General features: G+C 41.4%; 1 protein-coding gene across 1 annotated transcript; it reads right to left on the minus strand.

Annotated features, from left to right (window-relative positions):
• Nucleotides 1–284: 284 nt before the first annotated feature.
• Nucleotides 285–7405, minus strand: LOC108701082 (interleukin-17D). Its single transcript, XM_018235271.2, has 3 exons — nucleotides 7254–7405; nucleotides 1942–2186; nucleotides 285–1110 (listed from the first exon to the last, which is right to left on the minus strand). Exons 2-3 carry the CDS (start codon nucleotides 2184–2186, stop codon nucleotides 885–887), a joined length of 471 nt encoding a protein of 156 aa, XP_018090760.1. The 5' UTR covers nucleotides 7254–7405; the 3' UTR covers nucleotides 285–884.
• Between the last annotated feature and the right edge of the window lie 6270 nt (nucleotides 7406–13675).

Genomic DNA, 13675 nt, shown 5'->3' on the forward strand with positions numbered 1-13675 from the left:
GGCCCCCAGCATGCCACATGAAAATAAAGGTATGCGTGGTGGGCTGAGTGGGGTTGCGGCTCAGTCAGGGGGGGGATGGGGGGGTCCTGGAGCACCAAGAGGCAGCAGCCCCAGTCCGAATCTGTAGGCATACAAGGATAGGCAGCACTTGTCAGACTATTATGACCAGGTAAGGAGGGGGTTAATAAAAGATTTTAAAAAATCACATTCAGTCCTTTATAAATTTAAGCAAAATATATATATATATATTACAAAGCATAAAAAATATATCAAATGGACAAAAAAATTGTTAAAGTTCTTTACAGCGCCTACAAATGATTTTACATATTAATAAACATCTTTATGAAGGTACAATTCCCCTGTGTATCCTGAAGTGGAACATTCCATACCGTTCAGGGATCAATATCAATTTGTTTGACTTCCGTATATTTATGTACATGTATGTAGCACTACAGACCAACCTTATAACTGTACAAACTGATGGGCCAGCCAGTATTGAGCCAGCCATTGTGCAGTGCGATCAGTGTTAATGCTTTTGTTTTTATTTTATGCCTAGCTCTCTGATCATAGAATGGCATCGATAACAATATTGGGATATATTTTTAGGCCACTCCCCGAACCACAAACATTATAAGCAGCCATGTCCTGGCCTATCTCAAGCTCCTCCTATTCCTAGAATAAGTCCCACCCTTTCTTGAGTCCGTCTTATTGTGGCACTTGGTAGCGTATGCATAAAAAGTGTTTTGAGAACAGAAATCCTTAGATTTTATTAATCAGCACAGTAGATTTTCTGCTTAGATTTAACTATTTCTTTAGACGCTGTCTAGAAGAGAAGCTCCGGAGAGAGGAACCCAGCTCAAAGAAGAAGGCCCAATGAATCCGTCTCAGTTAAAGCGGCAGATGCACAGTTGGGCTATTCGTATGAAGCGCAGCTTGTAGACAAACCGACCTCTCTTACACTTGGGGGTCTTGTGCAAGATGGGCACCTCTTTATCAAATGGCACACTGACTACCGAGGTTTGCTCCTTGTTGTGAGAGGAAATGCAGCCTTTGCATAGGCAGTAGGCCTCCAATATCTGTCTCGGGTAGCGGTTTACATTTTCATTGATTCTGAAAAAGAAAGTAGCGGTTTCATTATAATAAATCACTGGTATTTTAAAGGATAATTTACCCCTACTGAAAGTTATAAGGCTATTAGAAGTCACTGTGGGGTTCTGTAACCATATAAAGGCAAAATATTGCAGGCTGAGTTATACAGGGAACTCAGAGTACCACTCATGTATTATAAGGGATAATGTACCCCCTACTGTAAATTATAAGGATATTAGAAGTCACTGAGGGCTTCTGTGACCATATAAAGGCACAAGGCTGCAGGCTGAGTTATACAGGGAACTCTGAGTATCACTCATGTATTATAAGGGATAATGTACCCTTTACTATAAACGATAAGGATATTAGAAGTCACTGAGGGGTTGTTCTGTGACCATATTAGGGATGCACCAGGATTCGGTCCGAAATTCGTCCAGGATTCAGCCTTTTTCAGCAGGATTCGAATTCGGCTGAATCCTTCTGCCCAGTCGAACCGAATCCTAATTTGCATATGCAAATTAGGGGCAGGGAGGGAAATCACATGACTTATAAAAATTGTTTATGTATTATAAGGGATCGTGTACCACCTACTGTAAATTATAAGGATATTAGAAGTCCCTGAGGAGTTCTGTGACCATATAAAGGCACAAGGCTGCAGGCTGAGTTATACAGGGAACTCTGAGTATCACTCATGTATTATAAGGGATAATGTATTATTTTCCTACTGTAAATGATAAGGATATTAGAAGTTACTGAGGAGTTGTGACCAAAGCACAAGGCTGCTCACTGGTCTCTGTCCTTCAGTCTGCTGTATAAACTTATTCTAGTTAGTAGCACAATTCTCTCAGCTACCTGTAGGACCATGGTGAGATGCTCCGTTCTTGGATGAGATCTGAGCTGTGGTTAACACTCTTAGGGCATGTCCTTATGTCCTGATCTGGGGTGATGTCTGGTTTGAAGAGGAGTATATGAGCATCAGGTGCTTGGCGGAACAGTTTATTCTGCAGATACTCCTCACTTGGGTCCTTGCATTTAATTTGGCTTCCTTGGCAGTAGGCCCAGGTCAAGACTAAGAGAAGAGAGAGGAGTAGCTTCATCTATAAAAAAACAAAGAGAAAGCAGGTTTATGGTTTATGATACAACAATGTATTCCAGTACCACATACTGTACAACAAAGCTAATACACCATGAAATAGAGGAATGTCTATCTCTGAGAGAACAGACAGATGTGAGGAGCAAAAGCTTGTGGTTACCCACTCAGTATTGGTCTAATGTGAAATAACCGAAAAGGCCAATAATCTCTGCCTTGTGCTGGATACAGCATACATGCAACAACCTGTATTAACTTTATAGCATGTTGGTTTCACCATCCCCAATTTAGAGATGAGGCAAGAGTTTAGGAGTGCATGAATAATTTTTGCCGTTCCTGTCTAACAAGATTGGTCAACACTGGCCTCAAAAATGCACCAGATACAAACTACTCTCTGCTGAGTAACACAAACAAGAACTAGGAGCAGAGTTTACATATCCAGGTGCTTGGGACCCCAGTCACTGTAAAGTCAACTACTTATCCCAACAATACGGCAGCTCTTTACAAATGTGTTTTAATCTTAATTTATCAGGATAAATCAATACTTAATTCGGTCTACTTTTATTTATAAGGGCAAAGTAAGCTTTGATGTATTTAGATGTATGTTACTTAACTGACAGCAGTTTATGATGTTACAGAGCTCAGTCAGTTGTAAATTGAGTTTTTCCTTAGGGTGCAATGGAGCAGCACCATAGACAATATTTATGCTGCTATAAACACAGTTGATGTTTAAAGTACAATACCAGCGGGAATACAACCTACAAAGTATTTTTTATTTTCATCTCAGTGTCTTGTTGGTCTATAAATCCAGCCCAAGGTCTGACATTTATGTTAGCTCTGGGCTAGAATATTATTAGCATGTATCTATATAGTTCCTACTTATGATTTAGTGCTTTCAGGAGATCATACATCATTCACATGAGTCCCTGCCCCAGTAGAGCTTACAATCAAAAGTCTCCATCACATTCACTATGGACTATTTTATCAGGAGCCGATGAACCTGCCTGGTTTTTTTTTCCAGTAAACATTTAACCAGTGCTTTTAACTCTCCTGGATTTTTCAGGAGTCACATGTATTTACATGTCTCATTAGCATGGGCATGGCATCATTTGATGGTCCTACCACCTTCTGGATTTCAACTCAGGACTAGGCCTCTCTCCGCCTAGGTCGTTTTGGTCGTATAGCACCCAACCCACATCCTACTAGAGGCAGAAATGCGTCACGTGAAATTTCAAGTATCTTATCTTGTTAAATCTTACAAAAATATCTCAAAATAGGAACTGCATGATTTTAGCTGAACTTTCCGATAAATGAAAGAGAAGATAAAATGCTTCAGGCCAGTTCAGTTCCTACCAAAATAGACCTATTCTACAAAATGGGTGGATTTAGATGTGCAATTATATAGACCTGCTCTGAGACAGTTTCTCTTCCTCTATGTGACCTGTTCTACTTTGAGCGTAAATACTGGATATCAGCTGTACCATCTAAGTAATAAATTCTAGGATATATTTCTTAAAAAATGACGTACTAAAGTTACACAACAGACTGAATTGCATAAGTAAGCCAAAAGGAATTTTTACTCTGGCAGCCCTCAGATAAATATCACAACTGTGGGCAGTGCAAATTTATGTAAGCAGGGAACATATTAGCAGGGACTGTGGCTGTGGGATAGCAGGTATAGTAGGGAGAGATGGTGCCTATAGTAACAGTGGGATAATAGTCTCTGGGAAGGGACTGTGGCTGTGGGATATCAGGTATAGTAGGGAGAGATGGTGTCTATAGTAACAGTGGGATAATAGTCTCTGGGAAGGGAGTGTGACTGTGGGATAGCAGGTATAGTAGGGAGAGATGGTGTCTATAGTAACTGTGAGATAATAGTCTCTGGAAGGGACTGTGACTGTGGGATAGCAGGTATAGTAGGGAGAGATTGTGCCTATAGTAAAAGTGGGATAATACATATATAGTAGAAAATCAGATGGCACAAACTCTGGCAAATGTGCAAACAACATGTGTGGATCTCAATAAACTACACATTTTTTGCACATTTGCCAGAGTGTGTGCCATCTGATTTTCTACTATATATGGAATAGTGAAACCAAGGTTTGCAGTAAGGTTTCCAGATTGAGCACAACCCGAATACACGCATAGGTTTTGCATTACCACCGAATAACAGTGGTACAGTATAATAGTCTCTGGGAAGGAACTGTGGCTGTGGGATAGTAGGAGTAGTAATTGGGCAAGTGCAGCCACCTTTCCAAACTAACCTCACTTTTCAAACCAACAACTGCTGCTTTGCAAGCCGCCCCCACTATGTAGAAACCCCAAGGTAGCTGTACTTGTCTGGACTCCTGGATGACCGCTGTGAATCACAGTTTTGATACATGCTATTTGCTGATCAGGTTTATTACTTTATTAATTCCTTTTAAGGATGCTGAAGAATTAAATCTGACATATTCCAGATAACAGAAAACCTAGCTGTAAAAGGGACACTTTTGCATATTGGGGGTCCAGCTTCTGCATTCCGCAGGGCTTTTCTTCTCTGACTTTTGCTCTGGTATAGATCAGCCATAGTATAACAGTATGCTTATAACAGATGAACTTACAATAGACTATTCAACCATTCATTTCACACTGGTTACATAGCCATGTAGGTATTAGAAGCAACTTATTTCTAGCTGTTCTAAAAAAGTTCTAAAACTTAAGTTGTACGCAGAGCGCAGTCTTATTGGAGACGCCACCTGGAGAGTCATTTAACCCTGGGACCTGTGGCTCTGCAGCTCTGTTTTGGGTCCATGTGAAATAGTTGACAGGACCCAGTATTTAGTGAGTAGGGACTTGGAAACCAGTACCACAGTCCTAAAACCACAAAGAGATATTGTGAGTTGTATGCAGAGCACAGTCTTTCTGAAGATGCCACCTGTATAGTCATTTCAACCTGGGACCATTGGCTCTGGGGCTCAGCCAACACAAAGGTTCCAGTTTAGTAGTAGAAGACTCCTAACTGCTAGTTTACTTCAAATCAGCAGTTCTGTCTATTGGGTTTGAATGGGCTGCAGATGGTGGGACGTACTGTACCATAACAGGGGAAAGGCTGCATTCCTGATTTAAACAGTAGCTTGGGGTAATAACAATCGCAATGAGGCGTGGGTGGAAAGTGTGTTCACTGGGGTAAGATTACAGACTTATGAGAAAACGAAACACAAACATAACCGTAAAAACATCAAGCTGATTTGCCCATTATAACATCCCTTTAAAGGGGTTGTTCACCTTTCAACAAACTTTTAGTGTGACGTAGAGAGAGCGATATTCCAAGACAATTTGTAATTGGTTTTCATTTTTTATTATTTGTGGTTTTTGAGTAATTTAGCTTTTTATTCAGCAGCTCTCCAGTTTGCAATTTCAGCAATCTGGTTGCTAGGATCCAAATGACCCTAGTAACCATGCACTGATTTGAATAAGAGACTGGACTATGAACAGGAGAGGTTCTGAATAAAAGGACGAGTAATAAAAAGTAACAATAAATGTGTAGCCTTACAGGGCATTGGTTTGAAATGGGGTCAGTGGGAAAGCAGCAGCAGAAGAAGGCCAAATAATCAAAAAGAAAAAATGAAGACCAATTGAAATAAATTCTTAGAATCGGTCATTCTATAACATACTAACATATTTAACTAAAAGTTAAATTTATGGGACATTCCACTTACGGGATAATATAGTACAAGTTGTGCAATAATCTTGGCAGCCTCACAATAATTCCCTCTTAAAAATACTCATGTTAATGGTAACAAACAGGGCTGAAGCCTCTACAGTCCCCTGTAAGGTGGATTCCTGCCAACATTACCCTTATAGGGAGGGACACTTACAGGTAATGTACTGTGCAGGGATGTGCGCAAACCTCAATCATTTTTACAAAGCTTCTGCACATTGCCCTACACATTGCATTCAGAGATTTCAGCATTGTCCTGCACATTGCATTTAGAGATTATTTCCGTATAGCCCTGCAAAATGCATTTAGAGAATTCAGCAGAGCCCTGCACATTGCATTTAGAGATTTTACCAAAGCCCTGTACATTGCATTTAGAGATATCAGCATAGCCCGGTACGTTGCATTTAGAGATTATTTTACCATAGCCCTGCACATTGTATTTAGAGATTTCACCATAGCCCTGTTCATTGCATTTAGAGTTTATTTCAGCATAACCCATTGCCCAGAACTGTACCAACATGTAAGAGCCAGTGCTGAGATCAATACACCTAAAGTGCATATGTTATTATAGATAAAGCATTGCTTGCACACTGAAAGCTGCAGGTTTCTCCCGATACAAGGTACAGACAACATTGCAACTAATAAATAAATACACAAATAAATACATAATGCCATTGATGATTAAGCGCTAAGGCACAAGAGGAAGGAGCGCTTAGAATCTAATCTGGATCAGGAGAAATTTCAACACAGCCCTGCACGGTACATTTACCAGAAGTGTGCCTATATATAGAAAGTTGTTGGCAGTTACAATTTCAGACATTTGCAGAGAGTTTATATATCCCAGGGGTGATACATTTCTAGGGGAAAAAAAGTGTCTACCTTATTATTCATCCTTATTAATATCATTGGTAGCAAGCATCATTTCTACTCGTGGGGTTGGAAATAAATCTTGATCCAGAGGCAACAACAGAACTGCCCTGCACTTTATAAATATAGTGGAACTTCAGTTTTACATCCACTGATTTTAAGTTTTCCCTCATTTTACATGCGTGAGCGGTGCCGCAAATTGATTCTTTTTGTAGGGCCAGGAGATTGTGAGAGGGGGTCTGGCCCGGCAGGGGCCCACCAGGTTTTTTCCCGGTGTCCCGCCGGGCCAGTCCAACCCTGAATGGGGTTGTTCTGTATGCCTACTTAGAGAGGAAGGGAACAGAGAACCTTCAATATCTCTCATGTAAAAGGGGTTCACATAAAGCTAAAGATATTAATTTAGGCATATAAACCCCATACTGATGTTAGAAAGCACATTACAAATCAACCCAACAGAGACAAAGAATAAACTCAGTTCTTCAAAGACATAAATAAAGGTCCCACCTCTGCTGCTGGTTCCCGCTTTAACTTGTGCTGCCTGTTGTCCGTCACACGCTTTTAAAGGGACGATGCCAGTATCTGAGCAGGCTGAAGCTGGGTTTCTCTTTATAACCTTCCCTCTGTGACATCAACTCGCAACTAAACTTTCCCGTTGTGTGGTATTTTTTTTTTTTGTTCTTGTAACCTGATACTGTACGAGGCAATGGGGTTTATTGGAGTCTGGGTGGCTGCCAGAAGTTACAAGAGGCACACCCTGCATTACTCACACCTGTAATTGTACTTTGCTCCCTCCTGTGCTGTTTAGAGCAAGTCAGTTGGGAGCAGGTGCAAGAAGCCTTCTATAGAGGGTTTGGGCACAAACACACTGGCCCTTAGCCTGAGGCGAGGAGTGGCGCGTTCTGGTACAGTTCAACTCTTGTCCGAGTGGGAAAGTTATTATGGCAAAGGCAGCCATTATTTGTCAATAGGATCATTGTCTCAGAGGAAGGCCAGCGCTTCATTGCTGATGTAGTTATCCATTGTGCACAACAGGGGACCGTGTGTCGCCCCTCCATGTTCGCTAGAAGGGAAATCATATTGTACTGTAATATATCTTCTTGGAGTCATCAGGGGCCAGTTGTCAGGAATATTCCCTGTACCAAGTCACTTTTATATTCTAATCTACCCCCATTAACTGGCTGAATGGCTACCGTAAGTAATGGTATAACTAGATGTTACTGGGCCCCACAGCAAATTCATTTTAGAACCCCCAATATATCCAGAAGTTGTCTTGTATTATCAATATATGTTGAAATTGCTCTGTTTTGGGGTCTGATGGGGGCCCCCAATTCCTCCCAGGCCCCCCTACAACTGCTTCCTCTATAGCAGTGATCCCCAACCAGTGTCTTGTGAGCAACATGTTGTTTTCCGACCCCTTGGATGTTGCTCCCAGGGGCCTCAAAGAAGATGTTCATTTTTTTAATTCCTGGCTTGGAGGCAAGTTTGTTTGCATAATAAACAGATTTACTGTCAAATAAAGCCTCCTGTATGCGGCCACTCCACATGGTGCTCAGGGCTGTGTTTAGGTCCGATGCCGCTCTAGGTTTCCGGATAAAGGATCCCATACTTGTACTTTGATATCTGAGGGACAAGAGGCATAGCTATTGATCCCAGGCTCCTGTCCCTTGCTCCTGACGTCACACACCAGAGCGCTGACTTCCATATTCTTCTTCGGACCCCTACCCCTCATCCCCGTCACCAGATTTCCTATGGAAATCCGTGGCGGAGGGTTTAAAAAAAATAGGTACTCCAAAAAAATAGGCAGTCTCCAAAACCGTGCCGCCCTAGGCACAGGCCCTTGGGGCCTATATATAAACATGGCCCTGATGGTGCTACCAAATAGCCAATCAGTGCGCTATGTGACATTCCATATAAGTTTTTTGCATGCTTGTGTTGCTCCCCAATTCTTTTTACATTGAAATTTGGCTCATCCGTAAAAAAAGTTGGGGATCCTTGCTCTATAGTTACACCCCCTGACCGTAAGGCATTGCACACCAGGGTGAACGGAAGAGCAAGATGCAACTTATTTATACATTAGGTTTCTGCTTGTGTTTGTTTACTGTTTATCAATGGGATATGTCATGGTTGCTCTGATAACAGCAGATTTTCTATGTGATACCAAATTGCACACAAATACCCTTAACAGTATACACTGTGGAAAGCACTTGATGATTTTTGCGCTTATAATTTAGGTGATTCCTATACTGCTTAAGTGACATTTAGAAACAAGTGCCAGTTTTGTGCCTCCATTGTAGAATCACTTCCAAGCAGCAGATGTAAAGGTTAGGGGCACTTTGGGGTGGGCACTGTGTTGTGTGTGACTTTTTGCACTTTCCTCCTGCAGAGGGATAGGCCCAATAAGAATGTGCAACCTGCCCTGCATATACATGGTGCACTGATGCCGAAGGGGCCTGTGAGTAAGTCTGGTGGGCAGTGATCCATGGCCCTGGTGCAAAGGCTTCAGCATGGGTATGGGGCCTGCAGGTGTGGGTGACAGGGGTCCATAGCACTAAAGAGGAGCAAGGGACAGGAGCCTGGGATCAATAGCTATGCCTCTTGTCCCTCAGATATCAAAGTACACGTACGGGATCCTTTATCCGGAAACCTGTTATCCAGAAAGCTCCGAATTACGGAAAGGCCGTTTCCCGTAAACTCCATTTTATCCAAATAACCCAGATTATTCTAATGATTTCCTTTTTCTCAGTAATAATAAATCCGTACCTTGTACTTGATCCAAACTGAGATATAATTAATCCTTATTAGCAGCAAAACCAGCCTACTGAGTTTATTTAATGTTTACATGATTTTCTAGTAGACTTAAGGTATGGAGATGATCCGTTGTCCGGAAAACCCCATCGCCCAAGCATTCTGGATAACAGGTCCCATACCTTTACTAATGTTTTATTCAGCAAAGAGAAATGTTGTGTTCCATAAATCCACACCGTTGAGGGAAAACAAATCCATTTTTTTTTCTTGCCAGTGGTCTGGCCAATTTATCTCAGCTTCAGAAAAGAAGTGGTGCTAGGCAATGCAGTTTTTCCGTAGGTACTATATAATTGGCAGGACACTATGATGTATTACCCACGTTGTTGTCAGGAAAAGAGGATACCAGTACAGTGTTGAACTGGCCCACCAGGAAAACTCCCAATGGACTCAGGTATTATTGGGTCCTCCTGCTCACCCAACCATTTTGATTTGTATGTCTATATTAGGGATCCCCAACCTTTACAACCTGTGAGCAACATTCAGAAGTAAAAGAAGTTGGGGAGCAACACTGGCATGAAAAATGTTCATGGGGTGCCAAATACGTTCTGTGATTGGCCATTTGGTAGCCTCTATGTGGATTGTCAACCTACATTGAGACTCTGTTTGGCAGTGTACCTGGTTTTTATACAACTAAAACTTGTTTCCAAGCCTGGAATTCAAAAATAAGCTCCTGCTTTGAGGCCACTGGGAGCAACATCCAAGGGGTCGAAGAGCAACATGTTACTCGCGAGCTACTGGTTGGGGATCACTGGAGGCACCCCAGCCCGACATTGTACCAATACAGTATAATTTCCCATAAAATCAGAGCAAATGTTTTTATAATAATAACTGGACCAATTGTTAGGTCTGAAATCATTGCAATACGACATAATGCAAAGAGATGTATAACAGATGCCCAGACTTTCTGCGTGGGTGTGAGATAAGATTTAGCACATAGACATACAATATAGCACATAGACATACAATATATATATATATATACACACACACACTGAGCTGTCAGTCATGCCGAGTACAATAGTTAATGTACATATTGACTTCACACAGAACTGCACGAAGCATTTTGTACAATTGATTCCAAAATACATGTTCATTTCCCCCACTGAGTTGAATGCAACAGGTTTACTTAAAGGGAGGTTTGACCATTGGACAAAGGCAGAATGTTGCAATCAGAATATTGTACAATAAATGTGGTGTTTTGCAGCCATGAAAGCGATTTGTGTGGTTAACGGTTAACCCTGACGCTTCCTGCAACTCATTACAAGGGAATGCCCAAACGTTTGCATTTTGTTGTAGTTGCATGAATGTCCCTTAAACTATGCGCACGCAGGCTGAAGGTTCTGGCTGTTGTCAGTCTGTCTATTTTTGTCATTCTGAGAGAAGCAGATCTGCTCAGGGCCCCTGCTCCATTCATTTGAATTCAACCAGCCTGTGTGCAGTCACACACAGTGGAGCTGAGGCTAAGGTCAGCCCGGAGATGCCTCCTTTCACGTATTTGGGCTGAACTCAGCTTCACAGACAAAAAGTTTTGCCGCACGCAGCTTGGCGAACATTTTTGATCACGCCCAAAACCTAATCTATTTTACAAAATTTGACAGGTTATGGAATGTTTGAACACATTTCTGGGAGTTTTAGGGTCAGGTTTTGTGTGTTATTACCGTATTGCTAATGAAGGTGAATTGCCATTTAAGCTACAAATCACAGTTTACCCAAGAGACCTGCTTATTTTAAATTGTTACAATTTTTTTTACTTATCTTAAATTGTTACAAAAGTATCTGCAGTATTCTGGGCTCTGCCAAATAAGTTATAAACGTTGTATCTTTTTCTGGCTGTTCAGTGCAGGAGATCAAAGAGAAAGTCAGGACATTTCAGTATGAAGGTTGAGCTGTCAAAATCAGGACTGTCCCACAAAAAACGGGACAGTTGGGAGATTTGCCTCAGCCTGCAAACATAGACAGACTGACAACAGCCAGAACCTTCAGTCTGTGTGCCCATAGCCTAAGGGTTGGCATTTCCACCATCACAATGCTGCTGCAAATAAATAGTGTTGGAAATGCCCAAAACAAGTCATGAGAAATGCTCGACTTATGTCAGACCCAGGCAGGCAGATCTTATTCTGCTGCTAATCAGGGTTACAGAATGTGCTAGAATGTCGGGGTATTAAAAGGGACATGAAGCTGGTTCAGAAAAAGTACAAGTATTAACTATTGCAATTCTAGCATGACTATTTGCATGGTTTTGCAAAGGTCTAATTAAAGTTCACATTATAACTTAAGAACAGTGTTTATCTGCTGTGTATTAATAACTCTATTTTCCAGGTGTAACAGACAATATGACATGTTGCTTTATCTGACTAAGCAAATCCAGATAACCATATTTAGATTATACTTTATGTGTGACTGAAGAGTAAGGAGGAATGGTGTCTATAATGTAAGTGGCGTAATAGCCTCTGGGCTAAGAGACTGTGGCTGTGGGATAGCAGGTATAGTAGGGAGAGATGGTGCCTATAGTAACAGAGGGATAATAGTCTCTGGGAAGGGACTGTGACTGTGGGATAGCAGGTATAGTAGGGAGAGATGGTGCCTATAGTAACAGTGAGATAATAGTCTCTTGGAAGGGACTGTGACTGTGGGATAGCAGGTATAGTAGGGAGAGATGGTGCCTATAGTAACAGTGGATAATAGTCTCTGGGAAGGGACTGTGGCTGTGGGATAGCAGGTATAGTAGGGAGAGATGGTGTCTATAGTAACAGTGGGATAATAGTCTCTGGGAAGGGACTGTGACTGTGGGATAGCAGGTATAGTAGGGAGAGATGGTGCCTATAGTAACAGTGGATAATAATCTCTGGGAAGGAACTGTGGCTGTAGGATAGCAGGTATAGTAGGGAGAGATGGTGTCTATAGTAGCAGTGGGATAATAGTCTCTGGAAATAGACTGTGGCTGTGGGATAGCAGGTATAGTAGGGAGAGATGGTGCCTATAGTAACAGTGGGATAATAGTCTCTGGGAAGGGACAGTGGCTGTGGGATAGCAGTTATAGTAGGGAGAGATGGTGTCTATAGTAACAGTGAGATAATAGTAACTGGGAAGGGACTGTGGAAAACATGGCAATAGCTGCAATTGATAAGAACCAGCAGAACTGTGAAGCTCAATAATGTTTTTCCCTATCCCCCTCTTGTGGTTGTAGTTCAGTACTGCAGTGTGAACAACAATTAGGGAACATACAGCAAAGGTTAGTATCATATTTCCAACCTACCTTGAACATCACTTCCATGTAGAACAGTGTGTCTCAACCTATTAAAAGGTTCATAGTTCTCTATGTAATCGTTCTTGAGGCAAAATCCCAGAAAATATACATACTGATTTAGAGGAAGTTAACAGTGTTACAGTATAATAAAACAACAATATATATATTTTTATTTCCCTTGGTCCCCAGAAAGTATCAGTGTTCTATTTGCTTTATTTAGTCAATCTAGCCCTAAACATGCTTCTATGTGACACAGCATATCAACATTTCATTTTCTAGTTTGTCCTGTAATTGCGACCTTGTTTATGAAAGCCAAAGTAACTCTTGCCCTCTAAACACTCTTCATTGGCATCTATTGCCCTGCAGCAGAATAAAGCACCCAATCACCAGTGTGCATCATATCTATGGAGGTCATAGTGTTGCCCTTGGCAGAACTCTTTGGGAGCAGATTTACTCTGACGTAATATTGCTATCATTTTTTTTTATTCTATCCCTTTTAGGGGGATGTTTGGAATGACAGAATCCTGGTTGCCCAAGGCAACAAGTCAGCCACGGCATATGGACTTTCCTTGTGACTAGTGGGTACTGCAGGGTGATTCTGCTTAAAGGGCCAGTAACAGCAAATTGTGAAAATGGCTTACATATATTTATACATTATGGGGCAGATTTATCAAGGGTCGAATTTCGAAGTGTAAAAATATTCGAAATTCGACCATCGAATTGCATTTACTTCGACATTTGAAGTCAAAGTCATTTTTAATCGAATATGGCAGTTTTTGGTCTAAGTAAAATCGTTCGATCGTACGATGAAATCCTTCGAATCGAACGATTTAATTGATGGAACGATTTTACTTCGACTTCTAAAAACTTAGGT

This window comes from Xenopus laevis, chromosome 9_10L (genome assembly GCF_017654675.1).
Source record: "Xenopus laevis strain J_2021 chromosome 9_10L, Xenopus_laevis_v10.1, whole genome shotgun sequence".
Classification (NCBI taxonomy): domain Eukaryota; kingdom Metazoa; phylum Chordata; class Amphibia; order Anura; family Pipidae; genus Xenopus; species Xenopus laevis.

What these genes read in the sequence shown, in the direction of transcription:
- LOC108701082 (XM_018235271.2), bottom strand. Translation starts at nt 2,186, where the DNA reads ATGAAGCTACTCCTCTCTCTTCTCTTAGTCTTGACCTGGGCCTACTGC. An exon ending in ATCTCACCATGGTCCTACAG is followed by an intron (nt 1,111 to 1,941) that starts GTAGCTGAGAGA and finishes TTTCTTTTTCAG; the next exon opens with AATCAATGAAAATGTAAACC.